The sequence below is a fragment of the Myotis davidii genome, unplaced genomic scaffold (genome assembly GCF_000327345.1).
Source record: "Myotis davidii unplaced genomic scaffold, ASM32734v1 scaffold371, whole genome shotgun sequence".
In the NCBI taxonomy this organism is placed as follows: domain Eukaryota; kingdom Metazoa; phylum Chordata; class Mammalia; order Chiroptera; family Vespertilionidae; genus Myotis; species Myotis davidii.
In genome coordinates, this window is record NW_006283135.1 from 834495 (window position 1) to 848281 (window position 13787).

At 52.0% G+C, this 13787-nt stretch overlaps 1 protein-coding gene across 3 annotated transcripts; it reads left to right on the forward strand.

Annotated features, from left to right (window-relative positions):
- Positions 1–311: 311 nt before the first annotated feature.
- On the forward strand, positions 312–7761 carry TAL1 (T-cell acute lymphocytic leukemia 1). 3 transcript variants are annotated; one of them, XR_001513422.1, is made up of 3 exons: positions 312–792; positions 4647–5698; positions 6484–7761. XR_001513422.1 is itself a non-coding variant. In XM_006753364.2 (2 exons), exons 1-2 carry the CDS (start codon positions 663–665, stop codon positions 5099–5101), a joined length of 585 nt encoding a protein of 194 aa, XP_006753427.1. In that variant the 5' UTR covers positions 312–662; the 3' UTR covers positions 5102–7761. The 3 variants fall into 3 exon arrangements, 1 of the variants encoding a protein (XP_006753427.1); XR_001513421.1 differs by having other exon boundaries at positions 4647–5317; positions 5614–7761; XM_006753364.2 differs by having other exon boundaries at positions 4647–7761.
- The last annotated feature ends 6026 nt before the right edge of the window (positions 7762–13787 follow it).

The window sequence follows — 13787 nt, forward strand, 5'->3', positions numbered from 1 at the left end:
GCCCCTCTGCCCCTAGCTGTGGTCTCTGGCCCCAAGCTTTCCACCCCTTGTCATGAGGGAGTCCATTTCCCTGCTGAGGCCACTGAGAAGGTGGAGAAAGGGAGGCAGGATTGGGATGGAGATAGGCAGATGATAAGGGATACAGTCAATGAGTCTCCAGGAGACTCCAGAGAGAAGCTACAGAGAGCCCAAAAGTGGGCATTGGAGGGTGGTGGTGGGGGGTGAGTCAGGGTTTCCTGTCTGTTGTCTGTCCACAGGCCCCATGGGGCCAGGGTGAAGGTGGCGGGAGGTTGGAGGGAGGGAGCAGTGTGCCCTTTTGTGGTGCTGGAGTTGCATACCACCAAGTGTGAAGGCCATGTCTGCCTGTGTGAGCACCTGTTTGAAAGTGGAGGTTGTCTGTGGATTGTGTGGCTTGTATTTGGGGAGGAGAGTGTGTCTCTCCGTGGGGTCTCTGTGTGTTCATTTTTGTGTTTGTTCCATATGTTCACCTCTGATTGTGTGTGTGTGTGTGTGTGTGTGTGTGTGTGTGTGTGTGTTTCATGCTTCTTCTATTCCCAATTCAAGTATGAAGGGACCAGGGATGCCCTTGTTTTTCCAGGGGTGAGGGGCTCAAGGACATGCAGGGGGGTTGCTAAGGAGCCTCTGTCTCACGTCCACCCTAAATGTTATCTTGTGACCTGCCTGCTCCTTCCCACAGTGGGTTCTTTGGGGAGCCAGATGCCTTCCCTATGTTTGCCACCAACAACCGAGTGAAGAGGAGACCCTCCCCTTATGAGATGGAGATTACTGATGGTGAGTCTCTGCCTCCACCTTTGCTATTTGCCCCTCATGCTGGTTAGCGCCTCCTGAAGGAGGGATCATGGGGACTACTCCTAGGTGTCTCATGCGGATGGGCAGGCTATCTTGGGACCCAAAACTGCTGGAAGTTGCCTTGCAGCTGAGCTGGGATTAGAGAAGAGAGGACATGGGAGTGAAGACATGTGACATTTAGCCCAAGCCTCTAAGGGTCAGTTGCAGTCCCCACTCTAGCTCCATTCCTACACTTGGCAAGGATCCCGGGGAAGGGCAGAAACAAGGTGCTCCCACACTAAGCACTAACCTCAGGCTCCCTGCACTTCCTTCCAAGATCTCTTCAGTCTAGAGCAGCCGTGGGCAAACTACCTGCCCGCAGGCCGGATCCGGCCCAGTTTGAAATGAATAAAACTAAAAAAAAAAAAAAAAAAGACCGTACCCTTTTATGTAATGATGTTTACTTTGAATTTATATTAGTTCACACAAACACTCCATCCATGCTTTTGTTCCGGCCCTCTGGTCCAGTTTAAGAACCCATTGTGGCCCTCGAGTCAAAAAGTTTGCCCACCCCTGGTCTAGAGTCTGGTGTTTGCTCCTAGCCTGGAATTGCACCTGCAGGGGTCTCCTTCCAAGTCCCTACATTGTGGGGCCCTCTTGTCTCTTGTTCCACACTCAGGGCTGAGACCTGGAGTTCCCTTCCTGACGTTATAGATTCTACATTGCCCCTTGCTTCCCCAGAAGGGCCCTAGCCCTGCTATTACACACTGCCCAAGTAACCTTTGGCTCTGAACTTGGGGGAGGGGGTTAAATGAGTGGGAAATTTGGAAGACTCCTTCCCTCTTCCCAAGGCTGACCCTGATGTGCAGATGGGGCCCAGCACCAGGAGGCAGGAGAGCAGGCTTTTTAGACCCCAGGGAATCACTGGAGCTTCCAGTGCTCAGCCTGGCTGGAGCCTGGGCTCCTGAAGGAAGGGCCCCTGAGGCCTTGGAGCCAGGCTGAGATTTATGCAAGGGGCAGGTGGGAGGGATGGGTATTGAGCGGGAGCTTCTGGAGGGGAGCCCACTGTGGTCTTCTGGAGAGGAGAGAGGCTAGAGTCTGGACAAGGAACAGACCTCAAAAGACCCAAGCAGCCTGGGGCGCAGGGGTATAGGGCCAAGAGGGAAGAGTCATGGGGTGTCAGTGCTGAGGTTAGAGAGGGATGGTAGGTATGCCAAATAGGAAGTAGCCTGGACCAGGCCTGAAGTTCCCCAGGAAAGTGGCATTTACTACAAAGGACAGAAGCACAGGGAAACTAGGCACAGAGGAGAGGAAGGAGATGGGAAGGGGGAAAGGGTTTCGGGGGAGTCCAGGAGGGTTAGGGAAGCCATTCCCCATATGTTACCAATATTTACTGAGCACCTATTCAGTGACTGGCCAGAGAGAGAAAGAGGGCAGACAGGGTGGACATTCTGAGGAAAGAGGAAGGTGTGAAGAGGTGGGTAGTTCTCTTGGAAGGATAAACAGAAATGAGGGTGAAGGGGAGGTTCATGAGGGTGCAGGATAACTCCATGGACTTTGAAATCAGAAATTTAACTAAAAAGGGTTATGTACAAGGTCTAAAGTCGGGATTTGATGTGGTTCCTGTTGCTGAACTTCTCTGGTTCTCAGTTTCCTCATTTGTAAAGTGGGGAGAATAATAGCTTCCTCACATTATTGAAAGTACACAATGGGGTAAAGTGTTTTTAGGGCCTGCTCGGGGTAGGCGCTCTTTCTGGGGCCTGTCCAGCTCTAACTGTGACAGCATCCATAACATACCCACCTCCCCCACACACCTAGGAGCTCCCTCAAGATCAGCCAGCGTTAGTCACGGAGCAGGGGCTGGTTCTCCCTGTGCCACAGCTGAGGGATTCCTCTCCACCGGGCCTGGAGGCTGAGAACAGCAAGTTATTTCCTCTGAGGCACCTAGGGTAGGACTGCCCAGCAGGTGTGCTGTGTTCCTCCCAGCCTGGGTCTGGTCTGGCCTTTGGGGTTTCGAAAGACAGCTTCAGAGGCACTGTGACAGAGAATGAGTGACTCTCCCTGGGAAAACGGGTGTGTGTGTGTCCATGCCAACACTTTCTGCTTGATCATCTCTCTCCTACGTGTCTGTGTGTGTGTGTGTAGGAGAGAGATGATCAAGCAGAAAGTGTTGGCATGGACAAGCTGGATCATAGACTGACCTTGGAGGCAAGTCCTCTTCTGTCCTGGCCCCAGTCTCCTTCGATGTGAAATGAGGAGTAGGTATTAGGTGATGTCTTGACTTTTCCTTTCTTCTCCCTTACCCAAGTTTCCACATTCTGAGGTCTGGTTCCAAGGATCATAGGAAGAGAACGAACCAATAGGCCAGTTCTGGCAGTTTCTGCAGTGTGCAGAGCTTCCTGAGGACTGCTGGGCCCCAGCTCTGTGTTGGGGAGGAAGCAGCCACGGCCCAGGAGCTCAGGAGCACTGGCAGGGCCCACCTCTGTCTTCCCTGGCTTTGGAAATCCCAGGTCAGGCTTGGACATAGCACAGTGCTTTGCACACTGTAGGTGCCAGATACATGCGTGCTGGTGTCTGTCACTGCTCTGCAAGGCTTAGTACACAAACGCAGTGAATATTGATCAGTGCATATAATCAGTGCATTGTAGACATGGAGAGACTGAGGCAGCCCCCAGCTGCCTGCCTAGAGCCTCAGGCTGAGCCTGTGCATGGCGTCTCTCCACTCCTCTCAGCGGGGAGAGAGCCTGCAGGGTAAGTCCTTTTCCTTCTGTTCTCTTCTCTCTCCTCCATTTCCCAACCTGCCAGCATGATCAGTCAGCAAACATTTTACTAAACCCTTATTCTGTGCTTTCTATCACCTTTACAATAAAAATCCCCACACCTTACTGCAGGGCCTCTAGGAATTGAACTTAGCCTACTCAGATCTCACCCACTTCAGCCATTTTTATTTGTTATTTTATTTTTTTTTAAGCTCAGGGCCTTTCCACATGCCATTCTCTCTTCCCATGCCTGGCTGGCTCTTCTTCATCCTTAAGTTCTCATCTTATAGATGTCACCTCCTCCAAAAGGCTGCCCCCAACCAACTCAACTAAGCACGGTAGCTCCTTTCTGTCTTTTATTTACATCCAGCCTCCTGTCTGTTTATCTGTTTGCTTCTTGTTCACCATCTGTCAGCCCCATTAAAAGGTAAGCTCCAGGAGGGCAGTCACTCTGTTTTGTTCAGCATTATTCTTAGTGCTAGGCCTACTGCCTGGTTGTTAGGAAATAACTGATGCACAGATAATAATAGCTAACATGTATTGACTAAATGTTTAATCTGAGGTTGGTATTGTCTTAAGTACTTTGCCTGCGTTAGTTGTTAGATCCATGTGATAATTTTATTCTTGAGTGATTAGTATTATCTCCATTTTACAGATGATGAAGCTAAGGCAGAGAGTTTAAATAACTTTCTCAGAGTCACTATCTAGTGAGTAATAATCAGGAATTGAACCCAGAAAGTCTGGCTCCAGAGTTTGTCTTTGTAACTTGTGCAATATGGCCTCTTGGTATAAGTAAATGAATGAATATGTGGTCCTTGTCCTCAATGTCTCACAGTACAGAGAGAGAAGCATAGAAGCATACAACGATGATTAAGAGTAATGGAGATCCAGGGATTTGTAAGGCTGTGGTGGTTGGTTAGATCTCTCTGGAGGGGTTGAGATGAACTGGGTTTTGAAGGATGAGTAAGAGTTTTTGAAGTAAAAAGAAAGAAGGTATTGTAGGTTTCCCAATGAATGTTTTTTTCTGCTTCCCCATAGGAGAAGATCCTTGGTAGATTTCCAACCCATTCTCCTAACCCTTGTCCCCTTGTCCTCCAGGTCCCCATACCAAAGTCGTAAGGCGCATCTTCACCAACAGCCGGGAGCGATGGCGGCAGCAGAATGTGAATGGGGCCTTTGCTGAGCTCCGCAAGCTGATCCCCACACATCCCCCAGACAAGAAGCTCAGTAAGAATGAGATTCTCCGCCTGGCCATGAAGTACATCAACTTCCTGGCCAAGCTGCTCAATGACCAGGAAGAAGAGGGCACCCAGAGGGCCAAGCCTGGCAAAGACCCCATGGTGGGGGTTGGTGGAGGAGGTGGCGGGGGAGGCGGTGGTGCACCTCCAGATGATCTCCTGCAGGATGTGCTGTCCCCCAACTCCAGCTGTGGCAGCTCCCTGGATGGGGCAGCCAGCCCGGACAGCTACACCGAAGAGCCTGCACCCAAGCACACAGCCCGCAGCCTCCATCCTGCCATGCTGTCCGCCACTGAGGGAGCTGGCCCTCGGTGATGGGCCTGGGACCATTCTGGGCCAGCCAGGAGGGTGTCCTCAGGCCGCTGGGACCGTGGGCTTCAAGGCAGGTGGGCAAAGACTGGGTAGCTCTGAAGTAGGGCAATGGACTTGATGAACTTTCCTTGATGCCTGAACTTCGGGAAGCCCAAACTGCCCTGGGGCTGGCTTTTCACTTCCTGCCTCAGTAGGAGAACAGAAAAATGGAGCAAGGTGGTAGGTACTTTTTATGAAGACGGCACGGTCTTGCCCCTTCCCCAAATCCCTAAGACTTCTCATGTAAGAGGCTTGAGTGGCGCTGCTTTGGCCTGGAGCTTGGGAGCCCTGTCTTTGCTGAGACCTGGGGTTGTCATCTCTCACCTGAGGCATTCAGCAATCTCTGCCTTGCCTTTAGCTCCCTCCTAAGCTGGCTGGGGTGGCTTTGCTAGCCACTCTACCCAAATATATAGGTACCCAATAGCTGCCCATTTCCTGGGCCCCGTCTTCACCCAGGCCCATGTTGGTCTATTCAGCTTGCCAACTGCTGCAGAGTCAAGCCTCAAGGTGCCTTCTTCAGGGCCTGGTTGAAGAAGATGGCTGGTGGACCACCTGCTCCGGGTTAGCTGGGCCAGAGGGGCGGAAAAGCCAGGGGACCGAAGCTTTGCTTTCTCCCCTCTGAAATTTGCCTTCCTAATCCTTGTGGCTGTGGGGACTGAGTCTGCAGCTGTGAGCATGTCCTTTGGGCTTTGGGTGAAGGCAGAGAAGGAAAAAAATTGTTAGAGGGAATTGAGCAAATGCTATTTGGGGCTCGTGGGCTTCAAATCCTGGTAGTGTTTCAGAGCTCCTCATCACTGTTCCAGCGGTGAGCAGATGCCAGTGTGCTGCTGGATGGGCATGTGTTGGAGCTGAGAGGAGATAGGAGCCCCGCCTGTGCATTCTCCAAGATGCTCAGAGGTCCCGCCCTGCTGCAGGAGTCTGTTAGCTAATGGTCTGGTTGGTGTTCTGAGTGGAACTGAGCACACACTCTGTCCTAGGAATTCCTGGCATTTGGGATTTTTTTCCCCCTGGCACGGGATTTTTTTTTTTTTTACTTCAATTGTTGGTGGGATCTTTAGGTAGATATGACCCAGGATCCAGCCCACTTCTAGGACATGGTAATGCAGTCAGAGACCAGGCCCCAGCTGAGACCCGAATGGATGCACATTCACTGAGCAGAATCTTAAACACCTTTGACCGTGTAACTTTCAGTCATCACGGGTGTGAATGGGAGGCTAGCTTAATGCAATGGGAGTGCCCCCCCTCCAAAAGTTGTACATGACATTTTTGTAAATCAAATCCTTATCCTTAATCTTTTAAAGAAATACTACTGCAAGTCCTTTTGTAAGTGAAGAATCCTTTTGTAGAGTGGACCATCGCCCCTCGTTGATTTCCTGTGTCAATCCAAGTGTCGGGGTGTGGTTTTCTTAAGGCTAGGCCTGCCTGTGACCCGCATTTCAAGCCCATGGAACAAACTGCACACAAGTCCTTCATACCTGTCATTGTATCCTCAAGTCACCCCAGCCGTCTCCCACCAGGCTCTGCCTTTGAGGTCAGAGGGGAATGATCTTACGGCTCGGCCCTATCCATGGCCATGTGGAAGATCTTCACATGTTTTGGGTTTCAGCTCAGGCCTTGCCCTCACTGTGATGGGGCCTTGGGTACAGCCATTTGCAGACAGGGAATGACCCCTGCTCTCCTCCCTTTCCTTTTAAGTTGTGAGGATGGGAGCACTCTGGTTAACCCTTGTCGCTCTCTGTCTCTCTCATGGCAGCCAAAATCACATTTTAATGAGCAACTCCTGTGAGGCATCCCATCTGTAAAGAGGGAACACCTGTCCTAAGGCTCTGCTTGCTTCCTGGTGGATTAATTTGACTTGGGGCCACAGTGCAGATAGGTGGATGGGTTTAGGAGATGGATCACACATTTTGTCAGGAACTCAAGCTTCTGGCTCCCTTTTCTCTCACAAGTTATCTCTAAGTGTCAGTTTCCCATCAGTACCCTGGCTCTCTGCTCCTAGGACTGAATGGACATGAAAGTAGAAGCGTTCTGAGACCATAAAGAACTTGGTTGCCCTTAATCCTGAGGTGGGGTTTCCAACCCTGAGTTCAGGGCCTAGGCAATGGGCCAGGCTGCCTGACTACACAGCTTGGGATAATTTAGGTTCTAACCCACTTTTGCCTGAGTTATCTAGATTGTTCTCATTTCTCATAATTGACCTCATGTCTGGCTCATTCCAAGGCAAGGTACAGGAATGAGAATGGATAAGAGATATGGCAACATGGGTAGAATATGTAAAATGTAATGCAACCACTTACCACAGTCCTGGGTAGGGAAGCACACGGCTTTAGGTTTTTGTAAGAACTAGAGAAGATCCATACTTTATTTTCATTTCCAACCCTTCACCCCATCATACCCTCTCCCTCCCCTGCCTCCTCCTCACCCATGAAGAAATGGCAACATTCCAAGAATAATATCTGTACAAAAGGGAAAACATGGGAAGGTTTAAAAACATGAGAATAAAAATGATGGGGGACTCCCATCTTTTAAGAAAAATGTATATTCTTTTATTTGTAGTGGCAAACGACAAGATGGTACAACCTTTATCTTTTTCCAAAAACAAAACCAAGGGCACAGAATCTGTAGTCAGCCGACAGCTTTCTCGGCCTTTGAGGGGGGCCTGGTCGTACTTGTGATGCCAATGGTACGTGGCCCCCGCCGAAGGCTTGCCCCTGCCCATGTACATAGCGCAGTGTTCCTGTGGGCGGGCCCAGCACTTTCCGTCAATGTTGTACTGTACGTGATGAACTGATGAATTACGTTGGTCTCTGCATTTTTCTGCAGAAGAGGAGTAATCGCTCCAGGTACCTGACCTTTTGTACAGCCCAGAGGCCAACACTGTGGGCGTGTGACTCTAGCTACAAAACCCATGTGGTGACGATGTGTGTGTATATATAAGGATATATTGGGAAGATTTCTAAATAAAAGTTTTACAAAGGGGATTGGACTCTGTGCTTGCATGTTGCACCCTAGGCCTGAGAGTTGGGACATTAAAAGGAAAGGTATGGCAAGAACCTGTCTCTCCTGAAATGGGGACCTCCAGGACTCAGCTGTTCTGAGGGGGAATCCCCTGTCCCTGAGGCTTCCTCAATAGGGTTTCCATTCTTTTCCCCCTTCTCAGCATTTTGCACCCACGTTTTCCACCAAGGGTGGCCCCACGGTTATTGTACTCTGTGTCGGGTTCAGCTCCTGTGGGTGGGCAGTTGCTTTTCTCATAGGTTCAGGACAGATTCAAGTCTCACCAAGGTAGGCTCCCAGGTTCCCTGATGGCTCAGTTGAGGCTACAGCTCTAATGCCTGGCTCTTGAGGATTGAGGGGTACAGGTCTCTCACATGGGGCTCAGGGAAGGTGGTCGAGGCTTTGGGGGTAGTGAATGGAGGCTTAGGGATGGGAATGACATTCAGAGGTGGGACTCTGGGTTATTGGGAGGCCTCTACATGTGGACTGTTGGATCTTCAGTAGGTCAGGCGGGCATTTCCAAGGGAGTACCAATCCTCCTTTATTACATTCTTTTAGCAAATATTTAGCGAGCACCTCCAATGTGCTGGGTACTGTTCTAGGTCTTAGGGATCCAGCAGTGAAGAAAACAAAGATCCCTTGTGTAGTTTAAATTCTAGCAAGGAGACAGTAAACACACACACACACACACACACACACACACACACCCCCATCACAAATGTGTTAATTATATGGTAAGTTGGAAGGTGATTAGTATTAAGGAAAAGAAATGTGCCAAGAAGGGAACTCAAGGTGCCCACAGCTCCTTTGGGTGAGCTTATCTCATCCCACCAGGCTTGGATCTTGACCACCCTGTCCTGGGTGTTTCCAACTGTAGCTTTGAGGGCAAAAGCACAATAGTACTTGGGATCATGCTCTGGCCTGCAGGGAAGTTCTTTGGGTTTGTATGACTGTGTGTCTCTCCCTAGCCCATGGTTAGGAGGTCCCCAGGCAGCTGGGATGGTGAGAGTGAGCTCTGGGGTGGGGAGATCAGCGGGTTGTGGTGGTGGCAGTGGTGGGTGGCCCGGGACCCAGCACCAGACCTGTGCTCATAAGCCCGAGGGGCAGCATGACGAAAGGATCAGAGACAGACAGAGGCTGACACAGCAGTGAGAGAGGTGGGAGGACAGTGGGAGAGGTGGTGGTTCAGAGGCTAAAGCAAATATGTATGTGGGATTAACCAAGCCCCAAGCCTCTGAGAAGTCAAGCAAAGAAAGGCCTGAAGTGTTGCCTGGATTTGGCAATGTGGAGGTCGCTGATGACTTTAGTGAGATCAGGGTCTGTCACGGGGAGGGGTAGAGGCAGCAGCCTGGCTGTCATGAAAGAACGCCCATTTCCAGAAGGTCCTTTCCCAGGAGCGGGCGAGGCTGTCCAGGTCTACAGAGGCCAGGAAGAGCCCATCAGCTCTGTGGCACCAAGGAGGAGACTATGAAGCTGTGGAGTGCCCAGGCTGCCCAGGCCCCGGGGATCGTCTGGGCTAGCGTCCATACCTCCACATGGGAGATGGAGGCCCAGAGGGGAAAGGAGTCTTCCCAGGCTCACATGTCCCATAAACAATGACAGCTGTGGCAGGTAGGGCAGGACCAGGCTTCCTGCCTCCCAGGACAACCTGTGCCCACCGCAGGGAAGGTACCACACGGGGGGTCATGCCTGAAATGCCTGCCGATCTTTGCAGTCTCCCTTCACCATCCTGCCCTTCATTCTCTTTGCTCCTATTGTCCTATCCTTTCTGTCCCACACTGCAATTTTTTCTCTTTACAGCTGTCCAGTTTTTGCACTTTTTGTTTCTCTACTCATCCTCTGCTCCTGCCCTCCTTTCATTTGGTTAACTTGTCTTCACCACTCAGGAGCATTTATGGGGTCAGCCACTTCCTATGTGTCCCCACAGGCTCTCCTTCCCTCTGTGTGTCTGCTGTTTGTCCATTTGTCTGCTTCTTGATTCAAACCCAAGCTCATGAGGGCAAAACCATGTCTGACTTGGCTCTTCCTCTCTGGTGCCCTCTGTCAGATCTGGCCCAGGTCCCTTTCAACATTTGCTGACTATTACCCTGTGTGGAATATTCTAGTGCGGTTTTGAAGGCAACATGAAATGAAAAAGTGAGGGGAGGTGGATGGGTGGGAGACAGGGTCATTTCTACAAAAATGCCTGCTCCATTTTCCCCCTCTCCCAACACCATGGTCCTGGGCTGGTAAAGGGTTGGTGGACAGCTCTGCCCCTGGGGTGGCAGAGGGCCTTGGGCTGCCTTTGTTGGTAGGGGGAGTAGGGAGGCAAGGTGTGAGTTTTCTCAGGCTAGACACACCAGTAGCCTGGTTATCATATTGGACCTAGATGGGGAGAGGTGGGGGGTGATGAAGATGAGGAGGCTGTTTATCTGGTCTGCTCATAGCCGCCTGCCTCCTCATGCTGCCCATTACCCCCTTCCTGCTTGCAAAATGGTGAATAGTTCCCCAACATCCAGGACAGCTCTCTGGCCTATCGCCCATGTGAGCCAGGCAAACACTTCTGACCAGCCTGCTGGGGACAGGCCCTGTGCTGGGTACCATGTCCAGGAGTAGAGGCTCCGTTATCATGAGTCAGAGTCAGGAAAGGACTAAGTCAAGATGGCCCAGGGCATCCTCTCCATTGCCCAAATGAAGAAATGAGCGGATGGGGGCTTCATCAAGGGGACCTAGGATTTGAATTCTGGTCTGAGTCCAGAGCCAGTGCTCAGTGCCCCTCAGAAGGAGGAGAAGAAGTGCCTAGTAGAGAGTTATTGGCTTTAGAGCAGATAGGCCTGAGCTGTGCCACGGGGGAGACAGCAGCTCGGTTGGTCCAGCCATCTGCCCAGGGCCACGACAATCAGTGCGGGTTCTGGAGAGCTTGCTTCCAACAGGTTCAGCTTGAAGACAGGCTCCTGGGCAGTAAGGACAGTCAATGTGCTGAAAGCTCCAGGAGGGAAAGGCGAGGGCACAGGTGGATTGAGCAGGAAAAGCAGCTGGGCCCCAGGAAGACCCAAGCCTTTGGGTCAGACTTACCTGGGTTTAAGACCCAGGGCTGCCACTTACTGCACCTGCTGTGTGACTTTGGGTAAATCATTTAACGTCTCTGAGCTTCAGTTTCCTTGTCTGTTAAATGAAGATCTTAACACCCATCTACAAGGCTGCCATGGGATTTCAAAATAATATATGTAAGGAAGGTGTTTGTGTTTCATAGAAAGCAGCTGTATTAAACCCAATGCTGGAATGGGGTTGGGATAGGGCTGTACGTGGGAATGGCAGAAGAAAGGAAAAGGACAGAGGGAGAAGTGGGAACATTAGCCGTTCACAGCAGCAGGGATTCCTCTGGCCTGCCCCATGCTGGGCAATGCTGGGGGGCCAGCTTGAAGGAGCTTGAAGAGGATGATGGGCAGGCTTCTTGGAGGAGGTACTATTTCCTTTCTTCTCGGTGCCTTTGCAGGGAGTTACAGCCTGTGCTGAGCCCCAGCATCTTCTCTCAATGGCAAATTCAAGTTGCTCCAGGGATACTGGTCCTCCCTGCTGGGTACCCTACTCCTGCCCAGGCCACCTGGGGTCAGGCAGGGCTGCTGGAGCTACCCACTGCTCACTGTGACATTCTCTTTGGCTCCTCCTTTCTCTCCCCACTGGCCTGGTCCGAGCCCTGCCTCCCTCCCCAGCTCCTGGCCTTCTCTGTCCACACAATAACAGGATGTGATCCGTTCGAAGAGAGGAAGTGGGGAGGACGGCAGTGCTGATAGTGCATTTCTGACTCCCCACGCCTCCCCTCCCCCTTGAACCAGCCCCTGCGGCCGCCTCCTCCCCAAGGCCCTGCCCAGGCCTCTAGCTGGGTTTGTGGGGGATGAGTTTGGGATCTTCAGGCTACAGTCAGGCCTTTGTAAGCCCCTGGAAAGATACGCATGGGCCTCCTGCAGGACTTGCCCTCCTGGCTCTAGCTTTGCTGCCTGGAGACAGTGGAGACACTCAGGGAAGCCTGCCAAACAAGCTCCAGGTTCTACGGTATTTTCGTGAACTGCTGGCGCCTGGGGATGGCAGGTGGGTCCCTCAGCCTCCACTGTTTCCCCAGGTCCACATGGTAATGACCCAAGGTGGTGGGGAGGCAGAATCAATCAAAAGGTCCTTATCGAACATTGTGCCCTGCCTTACACAGCATGAGGGATGGGCTGCACCGATGAGGAGACTGAGGCTCTGAGAAGCAATGGGACTTGTCTAAACTCAGCATGAACTACAAGCTAAGCTGGAGCTAGAACCTAGATCTCCTGACTCCCAAACCGCACTCTCACCCCTTTAGCCAGTGCGGTCGAGTCGAACTTTCTGTGATGATGGACATGTGCTATATTTGCCCTGCCCTGTGTGGTAGTCACTAACCGCAGGCAGCTGTTGAGCACTTGGAAAGTGGCTAGAGCTGCTGAGGAACTGAAAATTTTATTTTGTTTAATTTGAATGAACTTGCGTGTAGACCTATTAAAATGCCACTCCCCCGGGGTGAAGAGATGCTCTGTGGATCGGCAGTGAAGATCAGGGTATGGCAGAGCCAGGCCAAAGCCCCCAGATCCCAGACCCCGGTAGCTGGGGAAGAGGATGTGGGTCACCACAGGTCAGCCTCACTGCACTCATCCCAAAAGACTGCACTTTCAGTCCTGTGGTCTCCCGTTCTGTATCTCCCAAGAACCCACTGCTAGGGGACAACCACTCTCATTTTACAGGTGAGGAAACAGAGCTCAGAGAGAGTAAGTGAATCGCCCAAGGTCATGTGGGAGCCAGTTCTGTCACCCCATAGCGGGTGGAGCCATGAAACCTGCCAGGATCTCAGGGAAGGACCATACAGTCCCAGCCCTTAGGACGGGACCATTCTGAGCAAAAATCATGGGAGGCCGCCCATACACCGGGGGCGGGAGGTTTGGCTATTTGTTATTTTGTGTTCCCTGATTCTTGGAGAAGACACAATCCCCTCCTGACAAGGTCTATAATGCAGATGGCAATCTAACAATAACATCCTTTCTTCCTGTCTGCCCCCCACCCACCTGCCATCCCATTACTGAGCCCCCCCACCCCTTCGGGACCCCTGCCTTTCTGAGACCCAGTGGAACGACGGGACCTGGGTGGAAAACCCTTTCCCACCCCCTGCCTGGTGACAGCTCAGCCAGCTGAGACCCCCGAAGCCCAAGGTCTGCAGCCCTGCCCAGCTCACCCTCTGCAGCCTGGGACCTGTGGTGCTCCTGGGTCCCAGGCTCTGTAGGGATCTCCCGGGGCCAGGCCTTCTGCCCTCTGGCTGTTCCCACACAGGCTGGCCAAGGCTCCTGCTCTGAGCGCTCCGCCCCTCTCTCCAGCTGTCCCCTGGGAGCTGCATGTTCAATGGGCTATCAGGCTTCCCCATCACTCTCACGCCCCCTCTGAATAGGTGGGATTCAGACAGATACAGGCATTCCCAACCCCAAGCCCCCAGGCAATCTCGCCCAGGATGGCCTGGGATCTCATAGCTCTGATGTGCGGTTACCTGCTTTGCCCTGCTCAGGGCTGAAGTCCTGGGAGGCTGCAATTCTGTTGTTTGGTGAAGGCGTGCTCTAAAGCAGCTGTTCTAAACGAGGTCCCAACACCCTGCGATTGCCCTGGTCTATTA

Coding starts and splice junctions, on each gene's coding strand:
- TAL1 (XM_006753364.2), top strand. CDS start 663: ATGTTATCTTGTGACCTGCCTGCTCCTTCCCACAGTGGGTTCTTTGGG. Junction 793..4,646: donor TGAGATGGAGATTACTGATG/GTGAGTCTCTGC, acceptor CTTGTCCTCCAG/GTCCCCATACCAAAGTCGTA.